Below are 23,688 nucleotides of genomic sequence, written 5' to 3'. Positions count from 1 at the left end.
GCTGAAAATTAATGGAAATCGTGGGAGAAAAGATTGGTGAGAGAAGGTTCGCAATCGCGCAATTCTTGGAATAGCGCAGGGGTGGTTCTCGAGGGGGTGATTGGAAGGAATGTTGAAGTTTGAAAGATGGTGGATGAGGTGGCGTGGTTGCAGTGGTGGTGCCCTCGCGTGGAATTCGACGAAGATAGGAGGGATATGGTTATCTCAGAAACGTTTGGAGGTTCTCTGTCGCACCAACCCTTCCCCGTTCGAGCCGCCCCACAACCCCCAACAATTCCGTAGTCAGCATCGTTGGACGCGGGCTTAACGGAGGGGTAGTCGCTTCTCCCTGGCCAGGAACACTCGTGTCACCGTCGCACATCGTCATCCTTCTGTATATACTCATTCTTTACTTCCCCACCCCCATTCACTCTTCCTTGTTCTTTCATCCCCCGAGAGCCTCGTCGCATGCCATGTAACTCGTCCACTCATCCAGCATTTCCCAGTGTTTATGGAGCGCTCGTATCCGTGGACAGCCGCACCGGAATACAAGGCAAAGCACAAAAATAGCCACGACAGCAACGGAAGAACAAGAACCGATGTGGAAACATGGAGATACCACCCCTCTCATGACCCAGGTAAGCAATTACTCTATTTTCGATAATCTCGCGCGAAATTTTCTTCCATTCCATTCGGTAAGTTTCCGTCAATCTCAATTCAAACACGGTTCTTACAATAAAGAGGGGGAGGGGGATGAAAATAAGCTTAGGTTAACCCCTTTATCAGCCTCGATATCATCCGATATTCACATTACACCCCTCTGGCTCGATCAAGTGTGCCTTTGTATCTGCGTATGTGTGTGTGTGAGAGAGAGTGCTGTCGGGTTTGCAGTGAAAAAAGGGCGCATATCCGCAACGTGCTGGTGTACATACGGAGTAGTAGAAGTGGATAGTGGTGGTCAGACTCTCGCGATATCACCGAGGGAAGAGATCGAGTCCTGAGGAAATCTCGCGAATATCTTGCTGGGAATGTTTCAAGTGCCAGGGGTAAATTACAATGGGGAATTCGCTTGAAATTGCAACGATTGTTTATTGGAATGGTGCGGTGTCTGCCATTGACCGATAGTGCACAGAAGTCTTGCACGGTTTGGCATGAATGAGTAATGGCGGCAGTTCTGTATAATAATTTTGGATAGTGACACGCATATAGCGCTGCGATCGTTCCATTGATCTGCCTCGCACTGACGTTGCTTGCTAATTTGAGGTAAGAGAGTAGCGTGCATGTGTCTGCACCGTTTAAAGAGGCGCTATTCATGTCAATAAGAAAATTGAAAAAAAGGAAGAAAAAGAAATTTAACAATCTAGCTCTGAAAAATTCTACACCGACCATTCGACCAGTTAGAATTTCCTGATAATCTCGACTCTGGTATTTGCCACTTGCCATTCGGCGAGTCTCCGTAGCGAGCAAATCAGCTCCGGTGATGCGTTTTAAACTGTAATGAACGCGTGATTTAATAAGCGGAAAGAAATCTTCGTGCCTCGATTTCTTAATTAACGGCTTAATTTAGGTTACTATTTATCATATTTTATATGTAGGGCGACGAGGATAAATCGATACGCGCTACTTTCATTCATGGCTGCTGCCTCCCTCACGCTGGCACGTTGCCGCCGCTCTACGTACATTTACCACTGACAATACCGTTACTACTACCAATCCGCTTGCCGGTAGTGGTGCGTCTCTTTCTACTCGGAGGATTCTCAACTCTACTCGCGCCACTTCCGATATCGTTCCACGTGTGCTATCCTTATTCCCACCCCTTACTCCTCTCCCATCGTGACGTAATTCTCCATGCTCGATTTTTTAATATTAAAGTTCATCCGGACGACGCGACACTCAAACTCGAAGCGAATAAACAAAGTCGTGTACATGCAGAGACATAAATAGAAGATTCTTTTGTCAGTTTCTATACCAGGCATTTTGCGAATTGTCATTCGTCGAGCAACGCTCGAAACATAATTTCCGAAACACCCTGCAGTGGTACGTAATTATCGTCACGATGATGAAATGACCTCAAGGCCAATGAAATCGATAAAAAGCATAAATGCGCGTGACTCATGACGACTACAAGTTTTAAGTACCAATTGCGCTCGGGGGTTGGGGGTAGGACTGGCTATGACGCAAGTAGCGTAACTTATAGGAATTGAGAGCTACTGACCTATCGCTATCACTGTACCGTAATACTACCACAACTTCAGCGGTTGAATTCGTGTTTCACATACCATCACCGTTGTACTATCGATAAAGCACCACTACGCGAGTCTAGCTCAACTATCACCACTTAACTTCAGTTCCATTTACATACATATATATATATATATATATATATATATATATATATATAGGTTTCTCAATATTTCTGGTACCAAAATACAATATGTATGTATATATGTACGTTATCAAAGCTTATCATAGTTGAATCGTTGCGTTTTCTCATCAACGCTTCGAAACTCGATCTACCGAACCTGTCAATACACAGAGACACAATTATATCAGAACGTTTTTCAATATCGTTTAACTCCGAATCGAACGTTCACCAAACCTCGTTCGACTTCTGATATCATCGCGTCACTGTCGAGCTTCCTCAATAATTCCACCTACGCTCTTGTAACTTTTCATTATTTTCATACCCCCTGATGCGGTATACTACATCTTTCAGTCGTCGACTCTTATACCTTCTGCTTGTTTATATTGCATGTCTTGAAAAAACCTTAGCTATACCGTGCTCCATTCTTGCATTCATTTTCCCTCTCTCTCTCACATACTTTTCTCAGACATAAGGACCAGTCACGTATGCACTTCCTTTCCGCATTTGCGTCAGTGTCTCTTGCACACTTTCCCACTCGAAAAGATTTTTCCAACTTTTTCCACCCTCGACTTCCTTATTTACTTGACCGACACCGCGTGGGAGGCCTTTCTTCCCATTCGTTTTATATATGTCTTGCTAGTTTACTATTCTATTGACTTTTTCTAATAGACTTATCGAGCTCCCGTTTAGAAGCTTTCCTCGGTTTTGATTTCTATTAGAAATTTATTAGATTCTTTAGTTGGATGACAATCAAATTTATCTTCTGGAATATCGTTCTTCTTGATTTTCTCTTTGCATTATTTATCGGTTGGAAAAGATCAGGTTTCATTTGTTACTTTTCATTGTGTGTATCGACCTCTTCGAAAGTCTTCCGGAACTCGTATGGCTCGTCTGTGTGTGTTATTCTTTTTCCACGTGATTCACAACTCCGTTTTTACTACGCTATTAAATTTCTCCGAATCTTTCAAATTATTCAAGGGTCCAGAGGTAATTACTTTTTAGCTGCTATTGTTTCACTTACAGATTTAACGTTCGCATGGACGAGTTTTTTTCAATATTTTATGACGTCATTGCGAATCCTCTATAATTTCCGTGCCTCGGTGCGATTATAGCAACGTTCAATTATTTTTTCTGGACTGTCGAAGGAAAAGTTATGACGCCGATTTATGTATTATAATTTCCCAACGGGGAGCGCGAATATCTATTTTTTCTAGGAATAATTTTATAATCATTTGAGAAACATATTCATCGAAATGTCCTCATTGTAAACAATAAGTTATAAACCATTAATGCTAATTTATAGCTGTTTAAAAGACACTAAATTTAAACTGCTCGCGTGGAAAACTTTTTCCGATTTTAAATAATAAATGTTCGCATGAAAGAGCTTTTATAATAGCTGCAGTATCTCTTTATGGTAAAATGTGCTTCTGCAGATATATATATTTAACTTGTCTGCTACGCTCCTCCTTTTTCATTTGGCTAGCGTGTGGGCGATTTTTATTCCACCCCGTGACGTCACAATGGATCGTGACGCCACATGCACGCGTAGGTCCTTTGCGACGGTAGAATCGATTATGCGACTGAAACTTCAACTCTGTCTTTTTCATTTGATATCGTTTCTTTAATTATGCAGAACCACTCTTTTTCTATAGACTCTTACTTATACTCACTCGTACTTTTCCTTTCAATACTATATATTTATACTGTGATCACCGTCAATGCGATTTTTTTTTTATTCATACGAGATGCTATTTGTGAGTTATCAATATATATAGTTATATTAAGTCTCAAAGAGCGTTAATAGGACTGCACGTTACAGTATTCATATACACAGTTTAGAAAGAACGTACAGAAAAGAGCAAATTGGAGTATTTCTCTCAAAATAATTTTTTCGCTCTCACGGTTTATATTAGGAATTAATTATTTTCCACGGCTTGTGTTTTTTTCACGAGATAATTGTCTGGGTTTTCCTCGTTAGAAGTCATGTCGTCACACTTCTGACTCTTGACGTTTATAGGATTATTCGGGATATGCGGTGCTGATAAACCGTACATATCGACACGCCAATCGCTCCAATGGAGTTTCCGTTCAATTTCGATGATTTTAGAGATCTGATGAGAATTTTGCTCGAATGCCTCAAACACGAACACAAATACGACCGTGATCACGAAACTGGTGCCGGCACAGTCAAGGCTATATATTCACTAGAAAGTGAAACAAAAAATGCGAATCTGTTAGGAAATTTAAATTAAATGGGAATAAATATCTGCCTATCCCACACGAATCCCTCCAAATTATATCTAATTTACAAACAAGCTTTACATTTTTCTCTAGAAACTCGATTGGTTAAAAAAAACATTTTGTTAACTTTTTTGGGATACTGCGACACGGGATTGGATTCATTTTGAAGAACTGGTTCGAAGTAACGAGGCATTTTAATAGACTAAAAAGGAAAGAGTCTCCTTAACCCATCCTTCGTTGAAACGTGAGAGGTAAAAGAGTCGACAAATTACGATCCTTGCAATAGTTTGCGTATGTGGCAGTGCAGGAAGATCGTAAAAGCAGGAAACTAGCGCTCACAATTTCCAGCTGTAATATCTCGTTACTCTTCTCGTACTCGCGTATTTATTATACGCTCATTAATATTGACACTGATGTGAAAATAATATTCACCATTACCCTATGAAATGGACACTTTTACTTTCGCGTCACATCCGTTTCGACTTTATCGCTAATGTCAGCATCCTCGCTGTATTACCAATTCTTTTAATATCGTATATAAAACACGCTCGTATAGCTGCAGCTTTACGAACGTTTAAAATTCAGCAGAACAATAGATAGAAAAATAATAAATGCACTGTTCTCCACACACGATTAAATCGCAGAGGATTACAGTTTCACGTAGGATCGACTCGGAGATTTATTCGTAAAGCGTCCGTGAAGTGTGCAATGCACAATTAAGGAGATTGATGTCACTGCCGATGAAATTATTACAGAACGTCGCATTGTATGATAATGATGGCTATGTTTACTGAAAAATTGGGGCGATTTTCTATCGCAAGGATCGTGAAAATGGCGTTTGGATTGCGCAACCGGTAGATCTATTAGGGTTTCTGGAGCAGCGCTTACGATTTGTGTATTGTGCGAAAATATCGTTACGTCATTATATATACAGCAGAGTTTCTTGGGAATCAAACCACGTGGTGTTGCACACTGACCGATTCCCCATCATCTTTGCAGTGTCATCGTCGTTCCTCGCGTCTATTTTCGATCGTAATCATTTGATTCCAATGGAAATAGACGAGCTGCAGGGCTCCTTTGTCCCAGTTGCTTTGTCAAGCCAAGATTCGAAAGGTCAGCCATCGCCAGTGGATTCGAGAGCAATCAGGATCTCCGGATCGAACTAAAAATCCATAGAAGGAGACTTGCGGGCGAATTATGTTTCGTAATTATCTTCGAGCAATTATCGCCAACACTTGGAATCCAGCAGAGTGAAAGTCTGCGGACAGCGGTGCGATTGTATAGCTCCTATACCTTTTCGCGCGCGCGTCAGTTTCGTACCTGTCGAGAGGATCGGTTTTATTTTTCTATCCCTTCTTTCACCTCCCCCGTTGACTTTCCTCCCCCTTTCCCCCCTGATCGAACAAAAACAATATCCACTGCATAGGAAATGTATATATATATATATATATATAGCGGCCTATTGACACATTTTTTTCACAATGCAAATCCCTTTGCGCAACGGCTGTAAAACTGCTCCCGTAATAAGGTTGCGGTTGCTTAACACAAATTTCTGTATCATTGTTCTCGCTCCGCGTTACTGGCACCGCACCGGTTTCTTTGAATTTTATATAGGTAAACGCGTATATATATATATAGTTAGAGAAAAATTGCTTCGTTGGATCTGAAGAAACTTACCGATGAAGATTCTATGAAGGATTATTGGGTTTTAATGAGCGATCAGTGATGATGGAGTAAAAACTTGGTGTCGTTTGGTCAACGGATGTTGCGAAATGAGCCAGGAAAGCGTTGTTCTCGCTCTGCGTTACTGGGCCTACTGGTTTCTTTGAATTTTATATAATACACGCGCGTATATATATATATATATATATATATATACAGTTAGAAAAGTTTCCTCGTGGTGCTGAATCTGAAGAGGTCTGCTGCAGAATCTTTAGATTGGCCTTTAATGGGTGATTAGCGACGATGGAGTAAAAACGTGATACGTGCGAGAGTCGTTCGGTCGACGGATATTGCAAAATGGGCCCGGAAAGTACAGTTATGAAGGCATAGAGCGCTTCAACCGTGACCCGAGTCGCACGTGGATCTGATACAGACTCTCGGATTTTGTTGAATCGTTAGCATGCCAAGGGAAGCCTGTCCTTTCCAGTTTCACTTCAGCATTGCCAGACGACAAGAGGCAGACCCTTTTATGCGCTCGTTATCCAACTTTAATTATCATTAGCTCGCGTGTTCTCCAACTTTTCATTGTCAACATTGCTATATATATACACGCTCAAAGGAGAAATCATTGTTCGACTAGAACCGATAATTTCTTTTCACTTTTTTCTTTCTTCACGACGAATAAAAATATCCCTTTCCAATCTCTAGTTTATTGTATCGTTTAATGAAAAGAAAAAGAACGCATGCGTATAATAATGAAATACGTAATTATATAGGGGAGTAGCAAAGAATCTATTATTGTAGCATTGTGTAGAGTCCTGCTGCCGAAATTAATCTATATATATATATATATATATACACACATACATATTGAAAGGAGAAATTATTATTCCACTGGAGCCAATAATTTCTTTTCACTTTTGACATCCTTTATTCTGAATAAAAATATTCTTTTCAAATATATAGCTTTTTGCATTGTTTATAAAGAAAGGCAAAAAAGACTCGTTAGTAATTAATTACAGCAGAGTCTATTATTGCAGGTTTATGTACATAGAGTCCCACTATAGCGAAACTGATAAATTGTAAAGAGAAAGATGCTATGGAATCACTTGGCTGCATAATGACGCGGTATAAATGGTTAAATATGCATACACACGATCTACTTGGTTATATCTATTTGCCTTACCAAAATGAGCTATTTTTCAAGATGTTGCAATAAAATTTTCATAAAAATACGTTCCTTTGAAAAAACGTCGATCAGTGTTGTGAAATATACAAGTTTTCATAATTAATTATAATATTTATGTTGTCTAATTAAAACCAGCGTCATTAGTTCCTTAATTAAGGGATATAAGCTTCGTCTATGCTATCTTTGCCAATTTTATTGTATACATTATGCATATTATTAATTTAAGGAGTCGAGCGTTGCAAAATTGCGTATATATTAGGTTCTGAATAATGTAGGGTGCTGCTTAAGCATCTGAATCAAAATATATGCTCGGGAGGGAAAAAAACTAATGGAACAGAAAGTGGATGAATAAAATGGAGATATTAAATTATGACACAAAAAAGTGGTAGCTCTACTGAATTGTGTTTGTTATGCGAGGTATGCAGAACGGCGTTGTAACATATTTAGCGCACGCTTTAGTAAGCCCCCCAGTCTCATTAGCCAAATTACTGTAAACATTTCACTCGCAGCATAAGCTTGGTTTTACATCGCTGCAGCCGGCTGCACCCGTTCGTCCCATTATGTTCAAACCGACCTTTCTCTCTCCGTTGGTGAACGCTTTACTCTGCAGCTATGCTCTGCTATACTCGCGTCACTTTCACTATCATCAAGCGAGATTCGTATACGCAAGCACACTGTCTTGTCGTTCGAAGCTCCGCTTCCACGAAAACTCTATAAAGCGAATCATCATCTTCCACTTCCTAAGAGTCTCCCTCTTTTCATACTTTACGTCAGTCTACCAATTTCACCCAATCGCAAAGAATTGATTGCCAGATTTATACTACAATCCTTCAAACTTCTTTTCACTTTTCGAAGGGAAAGCAAGGAAGCCTGGAGGTTCAAAGAGCGTATGAGAGAAACTGCGGCATCTTTACAGAAAAATAAAATTAACGTTTATTTCATTCAATATTTTCGATCATAAGTAGTTTTGGATAGTTTGATATTTTTTTAAAGTTTGTTCAACGTTTCCTTAGTTAAGGATAGTGCATTATGTCTTTCTTATCTCATGTTTTATTAACGCACGGTGTTAATAGTTTTATGATTAATTTATAGTTCATTAATGTTGTCTCAAGGATATATAGTCCAATATTTTATTATTTAATGATTATCAATTGTGATGTACCTATAGATCGAAAGAAGATTTCACGCGATGCACTCGCGGTGTTTTCTCCCAACCGCTATACGCCAGAGAGAGCTCCTACAGCGATGAATAATCCATTACGCTCGTTAAGCAAAAATCGAAGCAAAGCCAGTCTCGATCTGATATTTAACCTCGGTCAATTAGCGACGAATGCCCTCATTATTCGACGTGATTTCTTTCCAATAATTTCTCCCCGCCCTTTCTCCATCTAATTATCGAAGATTCCGTATTTGATTTCGAAAAACAGCAAATTTACCGTCTATCGACTCTTTTCTTATTCCTTTTCCAGTCGTTCTATTGGATCGTTACAGGGTTTACTCAGGATTACTGATTCCGGACGCTTTAGGATTACTCCCAACGTACCGAAGAAATTTTTGTCTCGACTCTCGTGTTGGAAGGTTGTTCAACCGAGAGTTCAATTTCTTTTCACTTTTATATAGCGCGCCAGACACTATACAGTGAGAGAATGCGCAGAGTGATAAAGTAAATAATGGTCTCTACTCTCTGTAAACAGTTTTGCACAAGATCCCCGACCATTACAGTCATAACTCGCTGGCCATATACAAGTTTTAGTTGGATTTTCTGTCGAGGCTCCCAAGAATCGATACAATTAAATTATCGCATAATTAGACTCTTTTGTTTTAATCACTCTCACCAATTCTCGATTCTCAATATTTTAACAATACTAATTACGACTTTCCCATTTTCGAGAAAAACAATGAGCAATTGCCGTCACTCTTCTAATATACCACTTTTAACGTGCCATTATTTTCACGTTTCAATCAATATTTACAGAGATACCTCTCTCTCTCTCTCTCTCTCTGTTGCAACAATTCAGCATCTACAAAACCTTGCTTTCTCCTTGACAGCGAATTTCTTCCTCTTTGCTGTTCACGTATAATTATAATTAAATCATACGCATGTATATTTCTTACGACTTCAAATAGGAATTATTTTATAGACAATAAAAAATAATAAACCTCGACTCAAACAGAGTTTCATTGATTTTCAAAGCTTTTCTCAAGGCGATATTCTACAACTGTCAATTATCGTAAAGTTATACAGATTTAGCACGGTGGAAAGATAGCATTGTCAACAATAATGAATCGTATAGGAAAAGAGATAATTAAGCTTTGGAATGTAAATGGCCGTTCGAGGTACCTAAATGAAATTATCTCATGGCAAAAGTTTTAATTATATTTGATGGTCGGGCAAATAGCAATTGAGAAAGGTCAAGGGGCAAAATTCAAGCTTACAGGATGAAATTAAATTGGAGGATTGGGGAGTATTTGCAAAACGACGAGGGGCTGGGAGGGTTCATTTGTGTCGCAGTTCCAGTAAGATTGGCCGGAGGGTTCGTGAGAGGGTCCAGTGCAGAGTGGCACTGATATAGTGGGTGGCAGAAGGCACTCTGCGAACGATACACCGCTCTTTGGTGTTTGACATTACGCGGAGAAGCGCAAGCGGTTGTAAATTAGTTAAACTAGCTCACCGAAACTAACCCAGTTATGCGAAAGAGGTATGTGTGTGTGTATATCGAATACATTCAGAGCGCAGTCGCGCGTGCACCGCGAACGGTGATGGTAAAAGGGGTGCGGTTTGTGCATGGGGGTGGATATGAGGCGACCCCGAAGGGAATCTGAGCAGAGAAAGCTCGTCTAAAGGAGGAAATCAGCTTAAAGTGGGAGAAATGTGGAAAGGGGCGGTGAAGAGGGGAGGGGGGGGGGGGAGATGAATGGTGATCATAAAGGAGAGTATAAAGAGGTGGTGGGGATGGAGAGGAAGAAATGAGCTAAAATACTTTTTATTGTTGCATGAATGTTTGTATGGGTTTAAACGAGACTATATACAGTGTAATATATATACGACTATGTAAAACAGGAGTGAGAGAATATGAGAGAAGGGAAGGGGGAGGGACAGAAGTTTCCTCATCTATGGGTGGTTACTGCTGCCCGGACAGCGTATATCACTGGTTTTGATATACACGCGCAAGCTGCACGTACAATGAAAGCGTCGCATGAGTGAACAGCACTGATGCTCTTCACGGTAGCGAGGCCTGCCCAGATCGTTGCGCGAGCCTGTTGCACTTTGTTCCATTTGAACAACGCCGACCAGTTTTTGCCGACCCTTCGAAGCATCCCCAAACAAAACTTCACTCCTATAGTGGTCTCTTCTCTCATCGGCAACTTTGTTTTATATCATTCTACTGTTAAGTCGATGATACAAACTCTTGTGAATGATCAAAGTATATATTTTTTGAGATTGGTTAATAAACGAGGGACAAAGAAGCAGTTTGAAATCTTTTAAATAATAGATCGATGCAGAGTGGAGCTTCGAAGTTAATTTTCTTACTCTTGGGGAGAGAGAAAAGGTGGAACGTGTTAAGGTGGGTCAATAGTAACCCTTAGAATTTGAAGGAGGATGAGAAGTTGATCAAATGTGAGAGGGGAATTCTTGTTGGGATTATCGGAAAACAGAAGAGGAATAATGGAGGTAATGACTTTGGATATGGTTTATTGACTCGACTGATGTTGGAACACACAGTGTTGTTATCAGAAGGGGAAGAGGAAAATTTCCAAGGGTTCAAGTGGGTCAATGGTAACATAGAGAATTTGTGAAGGAGGATGAAAGGTTGATCAAATGTGAAAGGGAAATTTTATTCGAGATCGTTGGAAAGCAGAAGAGGAATAATGGAGATGATGACTCTGGATATGGTTTATTGACTCGTGTGTTGAAATACTGCAAGCAAGTGTATAAAAAGTAAAAGAGGAGAATTTACAAGAGTTGAGGTGGATTAATAGACCCTGTTAAAATTTGAAAAAGAAGGAAAAGCTGATCAAATGTGAAAAAGATACTTTATTTAGCATCGTTGGAAAACAGAAGAAAACTATAATGAAATTAATGACTCTGGATATGGTTTATTGGCTCGAGTGTTGAAACAGTGTGTGCAAGTGTTGCTATAAAAAGGAGAACAGGAGAATATCCAAGATTTCTCAGGACGGGATCAGCGAGGATGGGCCTTCTGGGTGGTCTAGTCGGAAGTTTAAGCGGATTTCGAGGAAATTTCGTCGTTCTTGGAGGAAGGAGAGGGTTGAGGATGAAGTTGAGGAGAATGAGGGGCAGGAGCAACGACAGGATCAGGAAGAGGAAGAACGGAGTGAGAAGGCAGAAGAGACGGAGGAAGTGTCGATGGGGAGGAGCGTAGTCGAACTGATGAGCTTCCTGGATGTGTGCCAGCTTTACCTCGATACAAAGCGAAGACCTCGCGATTTGTGCACCCTCTGGGCCATCGTAACGTTCATTCGTACCGAGGACACGGGTGGTTTCTTGCGTTGGTGTCGCGCCTATACTATACCTCACCTTAGGTACAGCGAGGATCGCCCTCCTCGAGAATCGAAGGAGAAACCACGACCCGAGAAGATCCTCTTAAAGATTCTTCAAGATCTCTTCTACTGCGGTTGTTATCCTCCATAATCCACTCTTTGCGGTCTCTTCGTCGAATCTACCGAGTTCTATGTAAAAGCATTTTGTTATGACTGTAAATACAATTTTTTTCGACAGTTTCTCCCTCCATCTCTAACTCTTTCCTCTCGTTCTCCCTATTTCTGTTATCTGTCTCTATCTTCAATTCACAAAGAAAATATAACTCTAAATTAAATTTTCTAAAACTTGTGCCACTTTTATATATAAGAACTCGTAATCATTTTATAAACTAACAGTACATACCTTATTTTCATGAAAAAACAGCGCGTGAAAAGAACAATATTTACAGTGTACGACAATAATACTAATTATATTTTAGTTGATAGTAATATCTACATTCGATACTCGAATAACGTTTGAGAAAATGTGGACTATAGTGAGAGAAGTTATATATTTATATAAACGCTTGTCATTTGATGTAAAATTGTAGTGTCTCGCTTAATTGTTGTAACACACACACACACACACACAATACTTATTCAAACGCTCTTCTCTAAAATACAAATAATCCATTTACTACTGCACGAGAAATATGAATATTCCTACTGCATTAATCAACACGAAGGTACGAGAATTTTGTTTCAAGCACTGAAACTTGCATTATTGAGTCTGTAGCATTGAAAATGAAGCATATAATAAGATAAATACATATGATTGTTATATTACAGAGACCGTATCTTGTATTATTCCATCTCACACATATAGTCAATGGAAGATTTTCACGAAATTGGAGACTAGAAAGTAGCTACAAAAGCATACAAACAAACGTTACGCAATTAGAAAATCTCTTTCATAAAACTTCCTATGAGTTATTTATTACTGGCACGACCGTTTGATAATATTTTAAGTTGTGCTACAACTATAATTTTTGATAAATATATACCGTGGATCTTAGGAAGCTGGGTAGTTTTTCGGTATAAGAGAAGCCAGAGATATTTATAGAACGGTTCAGTGTTTAGAATACCGTGGCCCAGAAAATGTAGAGAATTCATTAGAATAGGTTAGTACTACCTGTGGATTTCTCGTGAAAACTTCAATTTGTGGTATCTCGTCAGTACTTTTTCGCTTGGTTGTATGATGAGCCGAGAAGCCCACTAGAGGCTGTCCACAAGAAGCTCAGCGTCCTTTCGTTGATGGAGACTTACTCGACCTGATTGTGTCCACAGATTTTGTCCTCGTCTTTTTACACCGGAGAGCCTTATTGCTTCTTGCGTGAGAAACTAACGGAAGATAAAAAAACATGGCACGGATGGATGAACCACTTATTCATATCCGAAGATGCCAGATCTCACGTCTTGCATGCATGGAAAGATGAACAAGCTCCGCAAACTCAATGATGGGAATACTGATTACGTATCGATGGAAAATACTTTCATAACGTCCACGTTACGGCACGCAACTATTCTAAACATGTGTTTATATACCGACAGTCTTCATTTTCGATGATAGCCTTTGCAGACATAGTGTATATAATAGGAGGCTTGTGTTTCTATAATTATTACATTTCTTTTATAAAGTATTTATAATTAATTACTATTTTCTTTCGAAACAAACAAATCTTCTGAGTTTTAAAGGGAGACATTTTAACGCTTGTTTCAGTATAGCAACCAAGCGTACAGATGAGGGTAAACGACACTAGCGAGAGGGATGTCTGAAAGCGACGGAGAGCAAGTAGCTCGGTCGGTGGCCTTGGAGCAAGCCTATGTCCACGAGGTTTACGAACAATGCGCCGAGAAAACTTCCCAGAGCAAACACTGGCCAAGAATATACGAGTTCCTTGAGGAACTCGAACCAGGTGCCCTGGTTTGCGACATCGGTAAGTCCTGCAACAAAAATGCACATTTAGAACAAGAAAAGAAAAATTAATTATCTTATCATTCTTTAATGTTTTCCATTGACGTTTTATCGCTGAGATTCGTGCAATCACGCTTATCCAGAACTATCGAATTTTTAAATCGTATAATATTAATTATAGCTCGTCTTATTTGTCAGATTCTTCTACTTACATAATGCTTACTATAACTCAACTTATACTGCTCATTACAGGAAATCTCTGTTCTGCTTCCTAAATCACTGGCTCTCAGCTATGAATTCAGTGTAGAGTAGCTCAATGAATTACAACTGTCAGACTCTCTTATTCAAATATTTTGAAATTTTAATTTGAAAACACTTCACTCTCTTGTCTTATCATAGTATCAAGAAATATTAATAAGAGAAAACAATAACAGAAAATAGAGGGTAAAGAAGAAAAATAAAAGCAAGGCGGGGTAATAAGGGGTTTGGGATAAACGTGGATAACCGGATAAGTCGTTGATTTGTTATTTGTTGTGTAAGAACATGCATGCGTTAATGGTGAGTATATATATGTATATAGAGAACACGCGTGCAGAGTCGTTGATAGATCGAATCGAAATTGAAATCTTGAGATGCTCCATTGAGAGGCGAACACGTTTGCTAACACGTTTGCGAACACTTTGAGATTAGAGTGTATTTGTGTGTTGGTGTAGCGTGAGGTGGCTCAGTCACTCGTGCTTTCACATGATCAATTGACCTCCGTAATCCGGCCGTGCAGCTGTGTTGGTGGCGTGTTCCGTTGCATTCTTACCTGTTCAGATCTCAAATACCGTGGGACCCATTCTATCTAGCGCAATTACGTAGTCTCGAATCACGATTGCGTATAACTCGGTAATACAGAAACGCCTCTGAATATACGATATATATATATATAGTATATTAATACTCGTGTCTCCTTACGGTCTAGCCTTACCGCACTATACGTTCATTATTATATCAAGACCCACCATCAATAATCATATTTGCACACGATTCGCGCAGCTCTCCGCCTGGAAATAATTAATTGCTATTAAAATCAATTAATCCCCTTGGTAAATAATTAAATTACAACGCTAATCTTAACCCGTGCTAAAAGTTTCCCATCAATCACCGTTTTGCGTAAGCTTCGCCGTACAAAAATTGTGCAGTAATTAATTCAATCGCGTTTGTTACCTATAGGTATAGTGCAGGAGTTGAAATTTCATTGTTTACGCAATTTCACTAATAATTCTTTAACCGGTAGTATAGTATATATGCTGGTATAATTATAACTTTCGTGACTGATTCATTTTCTTGCAGGCTGCCATTTTTTCTTGCAAGGTTTCACTTTTTTTTAGCTTAAATGAACTGATTGCTTTATTATTAAGAGGCAAAACTTTGGAATGTTTTTAGGCTGCGGCAATGGCAAGTATCTCAGCGTTAACCGCAGTATCTTCAAGGTGGGGGCGGACCGGTGCAAGCGGTTTACGAAAATCGCGCGCGAGAAGGAAAACGAGGTGAGTCGAGCATCGGTTGAGTTGGAAAGGAAGAAAACAGTTATAACACAGAAAAGCGATCCCGATCGCGGCGTACGGGAAGTGGACTCTTATACTTGCTGGCGAACTTACCTTGTACCGATCGATCGCTTGGTCGATCGATGTAATCGCAGTTACAGTAGCTATACTGCCTCCGGGGGCCATCAGCGCAAAGCCAACTTTTCCATGCACCGCACTGAAATAAATGTCTCTCACCGCTACTCAGCGTAACTTCTTCTCAAAATATTCGCTGAATTTATTATTTAAATCAGCCATGATATGCTCCAGGTTAAAGCTGCGTCCACACTGCGTCGACATTTTCGATCAACACTTACAATATAAAGATATCACTAAGGAGGAAAATTTATTTGAGAGCCTTGAAAATGTATGATTTTGAGTTTCTTTCTACGAACCATGTGCTTTATTTTTTTTAATAATTACTTACGTATAATGTAGAAGTGTGATTTTTTTATTATCGTGTAAATAGATAATGGGCTGATATTTTGACAATTGTTTATTATAGTATCAAGTATAGGCTTTTCGAAAGGAAGGGGGGGGGGGAGGCCGGCAATTCTCCATTTTTTGTTATCCATATCTAAAACCAATGTGACATAAACTACAAAATGCAAAATTTATAGATTTTTTAAAGAAAAGGGCTATTAAAGTTATTTGTATAATACATACCAGTGCTTCTCGTGTTATGCGTCACGTTTCCATTTCATAAGTATTTCAATTTTTCGAATTTCACTTGAAAATTTTCAGCAATTAATATTAAGTTCTGTTTGCATTTTATGTGGAAAAAATTACTTTTTAAGCTTCTAAATGCATCTTTCCCTTTTTTGTCGATGGATCAACTCGATCGAAAATATTGACTCAGTGAGGACACAGCTTAACGGCTACCAATAACGCCATTCATACCGGGGGCCTCGTTCTCTTCCTCCTATCGTGAAAGGAAATCAGCGACGGGATTTCTCCACTCCGATCGCTTTTACGAACGGTCTTTGAGAATTTCCTAATTAACCGGTGTTTTCATTAATACTCTTGCACGAGCCTGTTTGGTCCGGTCAAGAGGAAACTATCACTGATTTCGACTCGAGTTGGAATATAACCTCGAATACCGAGTACTTTCCTCCAAAAGTATTATCAAATTTGACATATACGATTCGAGGACAATCAAATTTACGGAATTTCCAGTTTTTTCCGTATAGTGTAATTTAAAAAAAAGTAGTTAAAGAATGCATCCTCTCCCCTTAAAAACACTTTCGTGTAGGAAAATAAATTTCCTGCTGTCAAAATGTTACCGAGTTTCTTGATACGAAAGAAAATCGATTTTACCTTATTCCTTCAGAAGCATTAAATTTTGTACATACGGTTCTAGGACAATTAAATTCGCAGAGTTTACAGCTATTTTGTCAGAAAATGTAACTTAAAAACTCTTTCTCGTAAGAAAGCATCAATTTATCGATGTCCCTTGATGATAACAGTAATTGACTTTCCCCAGGTTTTGGTGTGCGACAACTTGGCGTTACCGTTTCGCGATGACAGTTTTGATGCGGTACTGTCGATCGCAGTGGTGCATCATTTTGCCACCACGGAGAGGAGAGTCCACGCTCTCAAAGAACTTGCCAGAGTTTTACGAATCGGTGGCAGACTCGTTATATCGGTATGGGCAATGGAACAAAAGCACAGAAAGGTATAAATTGCTTATATGTATATTTATTTGTTCTCCATTCATACCTGACCGTACTTTCAATTATATGATTTCCTCACATTAATATTTTTACCTTCAATAGTCTTTTGAATATGATATACCGATTCGCAGTTCGAGTCTCAAGACGTTTTAGTGCCATGGCCAAAGGCATACTGTGTAGATGCATTGTGGGACGGACCAAAATCTCAAGTCATGCCAAATGATAGGCGACGCGATCAAACTGCCCTGAAACACTCGTCTAAAAGGTAAAGAAAACTGTTCGAGTTTACTTTGACCTGAGTGGAAGGGTTCTCACGAAAAGCCTATATTTACGTTGCAGTCACCGGAGATGCAGAAGCAAAAGCTACTGGATCGATCCCATTTTCAGCCCATCACCATCCACCAGCAGTCTTTCCAGTCCAAACGAAACGTGCTACAGTTTTTTTCGTCGAGCTCTGCAGGTATTTGTGTTTGTATTTGGTTGAAAATGCTGAGAGTTACCGCAGTGCTTCCCCAAATAGCACGAAAACCCTACAAAAATTTTCCCAGGACGTTCTAATAATGTACAGGTCTCTTGATGATATATTTAGAATATCCTTTGGATATTGCGTGCTATAGGGTCGCGTGAATGTGACGTATTCCTAAATTTGAGCAGTGAAAATATTCGAAGAGAGGTGAATTCTTCATCCGAGATGAATGCTGTTTTACAGAAATTGGCGGGCGGTAAACGAAGTTCCGGCAATCGACCTTGGTTCCTGGAAACGTGGCAGAACGGAAGTGAGAAGCGCAGGAAACGATACGAAGTGGATGACTCGGCCGATTTGGACGAATTACCGATCGAGTTGCGAAGATTGGAAGAGGACAGCACAACGTTACCCAAACAGTCGGACTCCCTCAGCATAAAATCCAAAAGCGTCGGTGATATTTTCGAGATACAGCGGCTCGACGACCTTGTGCGATCGAGATCCAGCATACCTGGCCTCTGCTCCACTTTAAACTCAGAAAACAATCTGGAGGAGCAGAGCAAATCATTGCCGCTCGTTGCCTCCAAGCCCCGCTTGGTCAAACAAAAAACTCACCTCGTGGACGATACTTTGGAAATTCCTGAAATCACTGCCAATGAAGAAACAACCGAGGACTTTCCAAATGCACGAGTGAGTCAAGCAAAAACTTTTCGTTTTATATGTTGTTCGGGGAAAAGATATCTCTCGTATATATATATTATCATTTTTTACGAGTTAGACCTGGGAGTAAATATTTTGACCGGAGGCTTGTTTTCTGCCATCGAACTATATTTACATCGTTAATCGTTTGTTTTCCAGGAACCCACGGGCGAACAACGCTCGAAACGAGGCAGCGTGGCGAAACAAGTTTCTATGAACGAGGAGCTCATGTCGACTGAAAGGTTAGAGGAGAAGGAGAGGTTGAGACGGAACATAATGAAACAGGCGTCCTTAAACGAGGAGATAATTTGCAAAGGAACGACTTTCGACGCGTTCAGGGACTCGACTTACTACGAGAACGCGACAAAGAGATTTCAATTGCTTAAAAGTGGCCTTACGAACAAGATAAGACAGTCTACGACGAACATCGAAAAAGTTTCGAGCATATCGATCAATGGATTCGTGAGAATCCTTCAGAGCTGGAAATCCAGCGAGGCGGAGGAAGAGCCAGCGGGGAATAGGTCTGGATTTGCCGGATTCGACGTGCCTATGAAAAATGGCGAGAGAGTACAGTCGACGAATTTGTTGAATTCGGTGAAACGAGATGGCGTTGAAACGGTGGAGCGTCGTTCCTCCAGAGAGGACGGGTCGGATTCCTCGAAAGACAGCAGTCTGCAGAGCGACACGAGTGTCGACTCCGAGGACAGCATCGCTTCGGTGATTTTCGTACCCAAGCCAGACGTGCGCTCCTTGATGGACGTCATGACGAAACCATCCGGGCTTCAGCTGCTCAGCACAACATCCGCTCCGCCATCGCCCCGCGTTAAACATCCGCCGGACGCCAGTTCCAGACTCAAGCTGATCACGATGTCACCGTTGCTCAGTCAATATCCAGCAACGAGTAAATCCTTGCCACCACCGAGTCCTCCTGGACTATCACCCAGAACCCTCAATTCCGTCTCCTCCAGACCTTTCTTCGCTATATCGAATTTCAATAACCTGCAGTCATCCCCTGAGAAAGCCGCCTCAAAGTCTACCGAGCTTCCCTTAGCAAGTAGAGTCCATGATCCTCTGCAGAACCCGAGGCAAAACTCACTGAAAGATCGTATACTGGAGAACAAAAGACCGCCGAGTTTGGGTGCCGCTGGTTCCTATCCCTCGATGACGGAGACCATAAACGCGGAAGTGGAGGGGGACGATGTAAATAACAGCGATGAAACTGCCAGGCTTATCACCGACGATGACGACGACAACGAAGAGAAGGACGCGAAGAGCACGGTGGTGACGGTCGCGGAGGAAAAGTTGAAGGACGAGGCTCGGGAGGAAGAGACCCGAAGGGCCAGCCTAAAACAGATCAAGGAACTACTGAAGCAAAAAACGGGTTTCGCCACAAGAACGAAGCCATCGTTTCCCCTGATGCGACGGGCCTCCATGGCCACCGACGGGCGTCTGGAATCGGTCACGAGAGTCGTCCTACCGAAATTGTTATCGCTCGAGTTGTTCAATCCTGAGACCGATGATCTTGACAGTGACACGAGTCCCGTTTCTTCGCCAGAGTCAGTGGGATCTGTGATCAGCGTCATATCGGACGAGAGATATATTTTAAAAAGAGGTAAGCAAATTTATTTATAGTCTCGTTAACTGAAATTGACAAGTATCGACGTGGTATTTTTGCAGAGAGCGCAAAAGCCGAAGAGTCAAGGGTCGATTCGACGGAGAAAACAGGAAAATCGAGCAGCGATCCGGGACTGTCGAGCGATCACGGATCGGAGAAGACAGAGGAGCATAAAAGTGCAACGACAATGAGCAACCTAAACACAGGATCTCCCCAATCACCTAGACTGTTGCAGGCAGCGGCTAGCGTGGGGGGTTCCTGGGAAGATGGTGTTCAACCGAAATCAACGGGAAATAGTGATCCGTCCGGCGCAACAGAGCCAAATGAGCGGGCTAAAACCACAACAACAACAACAATAACACCGGCCAGTGCCAGCAAAACACGAACAAACTCACTCGCTGACTCGGACACGAGGCAGCAAAACACGAATAACGGCGGCAGCAACGATTATTTGACACCGGTAGAAACTACCTGGAACGAAGAGTGCCGGCAGCACTTAATAGACTTCACGGAAAAACTCAGCAAGAACCACCAGAATAATATTACCGAGCCAAAATTCCATTCCGAGAAGATCGAGCATTGCGAGCTCGCGGAGAGTTTGCAAAGCGGCAAAAAATTCGACGCTTGCAAGTACAGCGATCTCTCGGACACCATAGCTTGGCTGAACAAGTCGAATTACGAGAATTCCAGCATAGAGGAGAGCGATATGCAGAGAAGTAGCTCGGACGACATAATGGATTTCGTGATGATATCCGGTAACGCAGAGTTCGAGAATGAGTCGGAGTCTAGGGAGAAGAGCACCACGAAGCCTACGTACGTCAGATGCGGAAACTCGATAGAGTCGAGTGACATCGGTGATTCTATAGAGAATACGATAAGCCTGAGCGATGGCAGTCAAACGGGTTCCATAGCGACTACGGGGAAATTGTGCAGTGGTAGCACGGTGTCGTTATTGTCGAATACCGCGGAGTATTCGAGCAACACTCTGGAGAAGAGGAAGCTCCAGATTCAGAAACGATCGGCTTCCGAGGAGATTCATACGAGAATCCCGGAAAAGCAGAGTACCGAGTGCCTAGTTACAGCTGCTGCCAGCAATGATACTTTGATGATGAGCGGATCGTCCTCGCAGGAATCGTTGCCATCCGATCGTGGTGGCGGTGCCATTACCTATCACCAGTACTATCACGTATTTAAGGAAGGCGAGCTGGACCAACTGATCAACAAATACGTCGAGAATCTCCACATCATCTCTTCCTATTACGACCATGCAAGTTGGTGTATAGTGGCTGAGAAAGTGCAGGTCTGGACTATATGACTCGAGGCGACGTGCTTCGCGTCCAAACCTGCTAATGTCGTGCGCATGATCATTCAAATGTGTTGGTTTCTACGCGCGTCCTGTATACTGCAGTTTTTAATCTCATTCTCCTACTTTCCCAAAAGTTCTTTTCGTCAGGATTGTCGTTCGCTGAGCCGATAAATGTCACAACTGGAAAAAGTTATCTCAGCACTCTCTGCGGAGGATCACAGATACAACCGAGCGAATCGGTTCCTGCATGTACATTAACCGTTAAGAAACGATAATCCTGGATGTTTCTTTACGCAGGATCCAGACTGCTTTTAGAATCCGGATTTTCAACACGAATTTTCGTTCCACCGAGAAACGATCAATTTGCTTGTTCGCGAATATTCTATTCTAATGAAGCTAATTAATATGTATAATCCAGTATTAAATAAAAAATTTTTATCATCAACAGCGCGTCATGTATCAGAGCTTAAAGCCATATCTTCTCTATATGCTTTGCTTCGTGTGTAAAGGCAAATATCTTGCAGCATTTTGAGCCCTTGAACCGAACGCGTAGATCCTGTAACAATATGTCGAGTGGAGCGTGCCAAATCTATTCGGCAGATACCAGAGAAGATGCTGAGTATTTACCTTGATTTGTGCTATCTGAATAAATTTCAGTAATCTATATCGCATATTGTCACGGAATCAGCAGAAAATTATCAATGCCCCCGGTTAGGGCAGGATTTATAAAGGAAAGTGAATGTCTGAGAAGAGAATGGAAATTTCGTGGCTTTAATTCGCTTAGCGTTAAGTCATACGACGTATCTATTATAAATACTATAAGCGAAATACCGCTACGAGATGCTTTACTAATATATACATACAAGATTACTCTACAGCTCACGTGCAACAGTAGAAATATCTATGCGGTCACATATGTACAGTATATATACTATAGTGAAACAAAACGTAAGCATTTAAAAGTTCCAGCAAGCAAATCGATCAGTGATATAGATTTCTTGGCTCATAAGGATCTAGATAATTTTATTATTCTTAAATTCGGTGCAAAAATATTTTCTCATCATTTATTGTTAATTTAAGGTAAATAATGATAATTTGCAAGAGATAACGAGAGAGACCTCGATCTGAGGTGGATAGCCGAATGCGAGGCTCGTAGAGATTTAAGATTGTAAATATGTAAAGTAAAATGTTCTCGACGTAAGCGCACAGATCATTGCTCGACACGTTCATAAAAAAGAGATAGCCAACGAGACAACACTTCTAGTATAAAGATTTATATTTCTTGTTGAACGACCACTGAAATTTTAGCTCATGATCGAGATCGTTTGTAAGCAACTAATATTGTTTAAAGAACCGAACAATCGAGAGGTAGTCGAGATTAATAGTTGTTAGCGAATGTCGTCCATCAGTGCTCGACCAATTACAGAAATTTTCCTATTTTCTCTTTAGTTTCCGTAAAACTGCATTAGACATTTCTCAGTGTCTTTCCGTAATGATAACAAAGAAGAATCCTGTTGAGTCCTCGAGACGTATACGTTGAATATCTTGAATTCGTCGTAACTTTACTGTTATGTATACTGTAATACCTCGCCAAAATGCGTAATGAGTTATCATACCAAAATCTAATTCGCAGGTATTTCCTATATAATGACAAACAGTAGAAAAGGAAGTCAGATATTTACATATACCAATACTACTTCGCGACGGGTTCAAGTCCTTTGTTTAATATACGATTTAAGAGCCGAACTGTTGTATAGAGTGTACAAAGAATATTGTTCTCGTAGATACATATGAATAAACATGAATAGAAATTATTACAAGGTAACACGTAAAAGCTACGAGTTATAACTAAAGTTTTCATGCAATTGTTGGATCATTCCGAATTTTGCAAAATAAAACACAAGTATCCGCGATCTGGTGCTTAAAAATGCCGTGTAAATAATTCTCATTTGGCATTAGTGAAACTTCCAGTCGCAAGAATATCCATGTAGTTTTACGGCGAACATCTCGCCATGCGATGCTAAAAATAATAATGATAATGATAATAATAATTATAATGAATTTAATCGCAAGAAAAGCGGGTAACGAATGAGAGAGAAGGAGGATAATAAAATACAATAGACGTCTTACCATATCGCAAAGAAAATATCGAAGTTATATTAGATGTTCTTAAACTGTAAAAATGTGTGAAAAGAGCACTTTTCCGCGCCATCAAAAAGTACATGAAAAAAGTGAATAACATATTATGATACACATATTACACTTGACATTATACAACCATGACGCACTACATATACCTATACACGCACACAACTGTGCGTTAACACAGGAATACACTCATGTATGTGTCCTAAGTAACTGTAATAAGCAGATATTATACATGCAAATTCCGTTATCAATGCGATACTAAATTATGAAAATGTGATAGTTGAACAAGCTTAGGGAGAAAGAATAGGAGAAATGGACTT

The 23,688-nt window shown here is 40.5% G+C and overlaps 1 protein-coding gene across 6 annotated transcripts; it reads left to right on the top strand.

Annotated features, from left to right (window-relative positions):
- The first annotated feature begins 185 nt into the window (after positions 1-185).
- On the top strand, positions 186-23,640 carry fid (fire dancer). 6 transcript variants are annotated; one of them, XM_066736017.1, is made up of 9 exons: positions 186-617; positions 13,704-13,915; positions 15,325-15,428; positions 16,948-17,139; positions 17,269-17,402; positions 17,477-17,597; positions 17,847-18,290; positions 18,459-19,911; positions 19,977-23,640. In XM_066736017.1, exons 2-9 carry the CDS (start codon positions 13,747-13,749, stop codon positions 21,227-21,229), a joined length of 3,870 nt encoding a protein of 1,289 aa, XP_066592114.1. In that variant the 5' UTR covers positions 186-617; positions 13,704-13,746; the 3' UTR covers positions 21,230-23,640. The 6 variants fall into 6 exon arrangements, with proteins under 6 accessions (XP_066592114.1, XP_066592111.1, XP_066592115.1 ...); XM_066736014.1 differs by having other exon boundaries at positions 13,699-13,915; XM_066736018.1 differs by lacking the exon at positions 186-617 and adding an exon at positions 1,213-1,242 and having other exon boundaries at positions 13,699-13,915.
- The last annotated feature ends 48 nt before the right edge of the window (positions 23,641-23,688 follow it).

The sequence above is a fragment of the Prorops nasuta genome, unplaced genomic scaffold (assembly GCF_024137725.1).
Source record: "Prorops nasuta isolate Cenicafe-Biocafe unplaced genomic scaffold, Cenicafe_Pnas_1.2 PNAS00015, whole genome shotgun sequence".
Taxonomy (NCBI): Eukaryota; Metazoa; Arthropoda; class Insecta; order Hymenoptera; family Bethylidae; genus Prorops; species Prorops nasuta.
This window is presented reverse-complemented; position numbering and strand designations above follow the sequence as displayed.

Excerpts from the sequence above, each read along its gene's own strand:
- fid (XM_066736017.1), top strand. The coding sequence starts at position 13,747 with ATGTCTGAAAGCGACGGAGAGCAAGTAGCTCGGTCGGTGGCCTTGGAG. Across the intron at positions 18,291-18,458 it reads AGGACTTTCCAAATGCACGA|GAACCCACGGGCGAACAACG; the intron begins GTGAGTCAAGCA and ends TTTGTTTTCCAG. Across the intron at positions 19,912-19,976 it reads GAGATATATTTTAAAAAGAG|AGAGCGCAAAAGCCGAAGAG; the intron begins GTAAGCAAATTT and ends GTATTTTTGCAG.